This window comes from Oncorhynchus masou, chromosome 10 (genome assembly GCF_036934945.1).
Source record: "Oncorhynchus masou masou isolate Uvic2021 chromosome 10, UVic_Omas_1.1, whole genome shotgun sequence".
Taxonomy (NCBI): Eukaryota; Metazoa; Chordata; class Actinopteri; order Salmoniformes; family Salmonidae; genus Oncorhynchus; species Oncorhynchus masou.
In genome coordinates, this window is record NC_088221.1 from 21568080 (window position 1) to 21574440 (window position 6361).

Below are 6361 nucleotides of genomic sequence, written 5' to 3' on the forward strand. Positions count from 1 at the left end.
TATTGTCCTGCTGAATGGTGGATTCTTCTCCCAGTGTAGATTTGGCTTTGTGTTGTAGGTTATTGTCCTGCAGAATGGTGGATTCTTCTCCCAGTGTAGATTTGGCTTTGTGTTGTAGGTTACTGTCCTGCAGAATGGTGGATTCTTCTCCCAGTGTAGATTTGGCTTTGTGTTGTAGGTTATTGTCCTGCTGAATGGTGGATTCTTCTCCCAGTGTAAATTTGCTTTGTGTTGTAGGTTATTGTCCTGCTGAAAGATGGATTTCTCTCCCAGTGTCTGGTGTAAAGCAAACCGATTTTGCCTGTGCTTAGCTCATGTTTGTTTTCATCCTGAAAAACTTGTCTTTGCTGTCAAACATACCCATACCATGATGCAGCCACCACCATGCTTCATAATGAGGCAGTTACTCAGTGATGTTGGATTTGCCCCGAGCGTAAGGCTTGTATTTAGGCTAAAGTGTATTCCTTTGCAGTTTTTTTTCTTCAGTATTACTTGAATGCCTTGTTGCATACATATGCATGTTTAAGAATATTTGTATTTTTGCTATGCTAGGGTAAATGTGGAGTCACTACAATGTTGATCCATCCTCAGTTCTCCCATCACAGCCATTGAACTCCAGCCTTTTTAAAATCACCAATGGCTTCCCTAAGCAGTTTCCTTCCTGTCCTGCAGCTCAGTTCAGGGGGGCATCATCCACAGCCCAATTATTAACTTACTGCAACCATGCTTAAAGATATTCAATGTCTGATTTGTTACCCATCTACCAATCACTGCCCTTTGAGGGTTTCAAAAAGCTCCCTGGTCTTTAGTTGAATTTGTGCTTTAAAAGTGAAGGGAGAGGGGATGAATACTTGTGCAACAACTACATTTGTTTTATTTAATAAAAAGTGTAGAATTTGCTTTTCACCTTGACACTGTGTACTGTGTAGATCAATGACAAAATTACAATTAAGGCCATTTCAAGCCCACTTTGTCACAAAATGTGAAAATGTTCCAAGGGGGTGTTGACTTTCTATAGGCACTGTTTGTATTGGCCCTGTAGTCAAGGTCCTTGTCTCCTATTGGTTAGTTCTCAGTAATTGGGAGATGCATAATGTGTTAAATGTAACTAGTGTAGACGAGAACACATGCTATCAATCCTACACATTGGAAATAGTTATCCTCTGATAGACGATGCAATAACTGGCAAACTACATTGTCCATAATGCACACCTGTAATAACTGAACATGAACTTAGTGTATTTGTAATAGTATGCTCCTGTATTAACTATTTGGGGTGGCAGGGTAGCCTAGTGGTTAGAGCATTGCAGGTTCAAACCCCCGAGCTGCCAAGGAAAAAAACTGTCGTTCTGCCCCTGAACAGGCAGTTAAACCCACTGTTCCTAGGCCATCATTGAAAATAAGAATTTGTTCTTAACTGATTTGCCTAGTTAAATAAAGGTAAAAAATAAAAATAAACTATTTGAATTCAATCTTGGCATATTCTGCAGCAGTGTTATTCTTGCACAGATTGCATGGAGGGGGAGTATGCAGGCTCAGATTTCAAAACATGGTTTTGACCCATCTTGGCATTGACTATTGAGGTTTGGATAGTGCAACTTGGCACAAGGGTGGAACAAATGGCCATGCCTCTGAATAAATTACTGGTTTGACATGATCTTTATGTAGTCCCCATTGATTGGTCCACCTTCGTATGCACACTACATTTTTATTCAAGTCACTGAGTGCTTTACAGTAACCCATCTTAGACCCTTAAAGAGTAAGTAGAAGCAGTGGCAAGGGAAAAATCGCTAGGAGGAAGAAACCAGAATCCAAGGGGAGGCACATCTTCTGGTTGTACCAGGTGAAAGATTGGAGTCCTATGACCAACTAACCAGACTGTTGACCACTAGCAAGGAAGGACAGTTCAGGGTGCATGACCAAATCAGGTCAGACAATTGTCAATTACACAAATCCATAAAAGAAAAGCACTGACAAACACCAAACATCTTTGATTAGCAAGAATGTTTATTCACAATCAACAAAGCCAAAAGCTTTAGCGTTTGCCACCAACGCGAGGCGCATTGACCTTCATTTGCTTTGCCACCTTGGGTTTGGGTGCAGCCTTGGCAGGTGCCTACATAGGGAGACAAAGTACAGATTAGACAAAGTACTAATAACCCCTTTAAAACATATTTATTACCTGTAAAAACTATAAGGTAATGCTGATGACCCCCTTTTAAACAGCCCCTTTATCACTTCTTGCAGGTACACCCTTTTATATATAGTGGGTTACTGGCAAATTGGGAGGGGTGGTGTTAAACCATGGGGCTATTTGCACTTCAAATTTATTAAACAATGGAAGTGTTAATGAATTTATCTGAAAAAGCAGAAACATTCAGACCTGATATCTGTATTTTGGTTACAGGTATTATATAGTTGGTTTTGTATTTTAATATTATGTAAGTGTTTATTCTATTTACTTTATTTTGTAGTCTTATGTTTTGCTTTAATGTATAGATGCGGCTTATGCAATAGCTAATGGGGATCCAAATAAACTAAACTATTTTGGTTACAGAAAATGCAGGAATCATTAGGTCTTTAGGTGGCTTTTAATGTACCTTGTTTTTTACTCCCTACTAGAAAACGACATGGGTTTTTAAGTGCTAATGTCGATGTTGGGGGTCAAGGATGCTATTGTATGCTGATAATAAATATAATTACATTTGAACATTTTGATGAGACATTTTCTGATAACCGCTATGTATGCATTAAATCAATTACACAACCATACAATCAATTTGACTTTTAATAAACAGTAACAATTTTGGCATAGACCAACTCGCAATACAGGTGAATTCATATTCAATAGGACATTGTGAATGCACTGAGCAAATTTTTGGCTGATTTCATTAGTTTATGGGACTACAGATGACAAAATATGTTTCCCTTTCATTTGGGACCATGAGACCTACTGATCAACATTTTTATAGAAATAGCCCATTTTCTTTTATAAAAATGTGCACCATCTCTTTAAGAGAGACGACGCCACTTGTGTCAAGTAACCAGGCATTCTGGTAATGGAAAGACAAGTGATTTTGCCAACATTTGGTGACAATCATCTTTGAAATTAGCATATTTTGCATTATTGATTGCATATTAGCTATCACAAATAAAGTTCTAGGGTAGTGACCTGACGTTATTTTCACAGCTAGCTCTATGAATGGTGTTTAGCTAGCAAGCTACCAGTACGTTGCCTTATAAAGCCCTGCAGCCTGTACGGACATTGTTTTGCAGTAACAGTAAATACATTTCTACATTCCGTGTGGCATTATTAATCTGCAACATTTATATGCAGCAAGCAGCTCAGAGGTTCCTCGAGAACAGGCTAACTAATAATGAGTGGCGCCAGCTTGCAGGAGTTTCACACAAGGCAAGTACACTTGCTATTAAGGGAAAAGGCCGACACAAGGGCCGATACACTAGGAAAGGCTAATATCGGCCAAAGATAAATCGACCCGACCGATATCTCTCTACCCCCTATTGCTTTTAGACAAAAAAGCAGATATAAAAATGCAGGTATGGTAAAAAAATAGCAAGATTTCGGGTAATATGAATGGGATACAACTGACACACCTTTGGACTCTCCAATAGGAATCTAATGTAGTTCCTTACCACAGTGCTAGTTTTTTTCTTTACAGCTCTTGATAAACCACTTGGTGCCATTAAAATTCCAAGCATAAATAAACCATGCGAGACATTTCTGCCAGAGGCTGAGGTGACTAAAAGCAGCAATGTAAACTAAAGATATTGCAGAGCGATCCAAGAGGATGCAATTGTGAGTGGCCCCTTCACTCTCCTGCAAAATGATAGCTGAATGACAACTGCTGAGGATACTGCGGAGCATGTTGCTACATGCTTGCTTGCTGAAGTGGGCCCAAAACGGACAATTTTTACTTAGTGAGTCTACCTTCAGTGTGAAAATGTAGAGTCCACATTAAAACCTTGCTGTGTTTTATAAATGCAGGTCATAAAGGTTTTACTTTCTGACCAATCAGATTCACACATGGCTGTATTAATCTTACCTTAGCCCCGGCAGCAGAGGGTTTCTTGGTTGTCTGCTTTGCCTTCTTGGCCTCCTTGGCAGCTCTAGTGACAAAAGAATGATAGAAATTAGACCAATGCCACACATCCAAAAAACAACAAGACAGGTGTCCACAGACTGCAGAAATAACACATCGACTGACTAGAGTAATAAAACGCCATTATTGCATATGCGTTAACAAGGCTAAAAAACCAAGACTGACAATTCACTGTTGAATTTTAAAAATACAATACCTGCAGTACCACAGGAAAGTCAGTGTCACAGTGTGAACAGCTAGCTATTTGTTCTTCACAGAGCCAACTCTGACAACACTAAATTGTTAAACACTATACAATAGTTCACTATAGCAGTAAACAATTCAGTTTCTTTGGCACCAAAATGGCAGCTATTGACATCTAAAGCCAAGTTTCTGGTAAAGCATGGTTTTGGTGAGGTCCTCACCTGATGGCCTGCTCACGCTGGGCCTTGCGGACCTCAGGCTTCTGGTTCCTCTTGGCCATGATCTCTGCCAGGGAGGCGCCGGTGATGGCCCTCTGGAACTTCACGGCACGGCGTGTGCGCTTCTTTGTCACCTCTTCCTGTTGGGACAGGGAACAGCACGGCCACATTCAGGATCAAGTATGGGCAGTTTGGTAGTGTAAGGTTATTAGCAGGTACAACACAGGAGAAAACATAGCATTTTAAGTAGCCCTCATGTAGCTGAACATTACTGCAAACCCCTAACATCTTTCTCACATATAAGGTTTGTAGGAGAGTATGGAGGCTGGCCAGTGGTAAGGAGTCAGAGACGTCACAGAGCCAGTACTATGATCTCCAGTGGCTCTATGGCCGCAGGTATGTGGAGTGAGCACTGCCGTCCAAGCTATAGGACACAGCCTGGCAACAGCACATAACGCAGATGGCAACCACGCACACCTTCCTACCCGCAGCCAAAAACAAAGGCACACCAAAACACACCTTGTCAAAACTTAGGTTGTATAACTGAATCACAAGGTAAACACTCACAGTAGCCACCACTTGTCAGCATTTGAGGGGAAATTATGCACACGAGGTACTTACAGACTGGCCCTTCTTGTGCTTGCGCCTGTACAGCACAGTCCAGTTGATCTGTCTGGGGTTCCTCTTGGCCAGGAAGGCAGACTCACACTTAGCATTCAGGAACTGGAAAACCTGGGTGGGGGCGTAAACTATACATGAGTGAGATATTTGACAGTTATTTGGCATGTTGACATGCCCATGTCTAGTTGTAATATTGTTATAACTGCAGTGGAGAAAGGTTTTGACTAGGTGGTATACAGCTACGACCAGAAGTGATTTTTCGTAGTAAGTTATGAGAATTGCTGTAGAAGGTTATGAGAATTAAGTTAATGTTAGGAAAACGGTAACCTAAAATGCACTCAACCTACTACGAAAAGTCACTTCCGGTCGTAGTTTTACTCCTTGTCACAACAATGAATACATTGCATAGCAGCGTCTGTCCCAAGTGACAGGCCAAGAACCAAGTACACACTCAATGAACAGTTCTACCTTAACAATTTTAATAGAATGTCAGCCATGGCTTATTGCAACCAACCATGATAAAACAAACTTAACTAAGTGGCATTAGAGGAAGGAAAAGAGTAGACCTAGGGTGCAGTACCTTCCCATCTATTCTGGCGTATCGGACACCATGGCCGGGGTATATTTTGTACCCACTGAAACTGCACAGCTCGACCCTGTAGCGGAATAATATAAATCATTACAAGATAAACGTGTCATTCTATATACTAGCGCATTTTTAGCACTAAAACGTTTATTTTAAAGCTTTGATGGCAATAGATCTATTCCGTAAACTCACTTCATGATGGTTGAGGGGGGACACAAAACCGGAAAGAAAGATGTCGGAAACGGAAACGAAGTTACAGGGAGGATTTCTTCCTTATTATCTATTATTATTTTTACCCACTTATTTTTTTCTACACAGAATGTATTTTTTCCCTTACATTTCAGTCAGAAGCATTATTTGGATTTTCAAATATAAATGTTGTTCATGCAAAGTAGTTGACCAATAAGCAACTCGATCGGTTGATTGGCGTTGACACAAGCGGGAAGTGTGGCCTTGATTTTTTTTATTTGCATTATTATTTTTTGTTTGTTTTAGTGAAATCCTATACATTTTGAGGGATACAAATTAAAATGTGTTACAAAAATCTATACATCCTTCTTAAAAATGTTTTACATAAAACGTCACAAACAGATAAACACAAAATGTTACAGGGTTTTACGTTCAAAGAAATG

General features: G+C 40.1%; 1 protein-coding gene and 1 non-coding gene across 2 annotated transcripts; both read right to left on the minus strand.

Moving 5' to 3' along the window:
• Nucleotides 1-1989: 1989 nt before the first annotated feature.
• LOC135547321 (large ribosomal subunit protein eL24) lies at nt 1990-6010 on the minus strand. The gene is made up of 6 exons (XM_064976209.1): nt 5922-6010; nt 5724-5799; nt 5144-5254; nt 4526-4662; nt 4065-4128; nt 1990-2116 (listed from the first exon to the last, which is right to left on the minus strand). Exons 1-6 carry the CDS (start codon nt 5924-5926, stop codon nt 2036-2038), a joined length of 474 nt encoding a protein of 157 aa, XP_064832281.1. The 5' UTR covers nt 5927-6010; the 3' UTR covers nt 1990-2035.
• LOC135547789 (small nucleolar RNA SNORA23) lies at nt 4827-5007 on the minus strand. Its single transcript, XR_010456738.1, has one exon. It is a non-coding gene; the product is annotated as a small nucleolar RNA SNORA23 (small nucleolar RNA).
• Nucleotides 6011-6361: the final 351 nt, after the last annotated feature.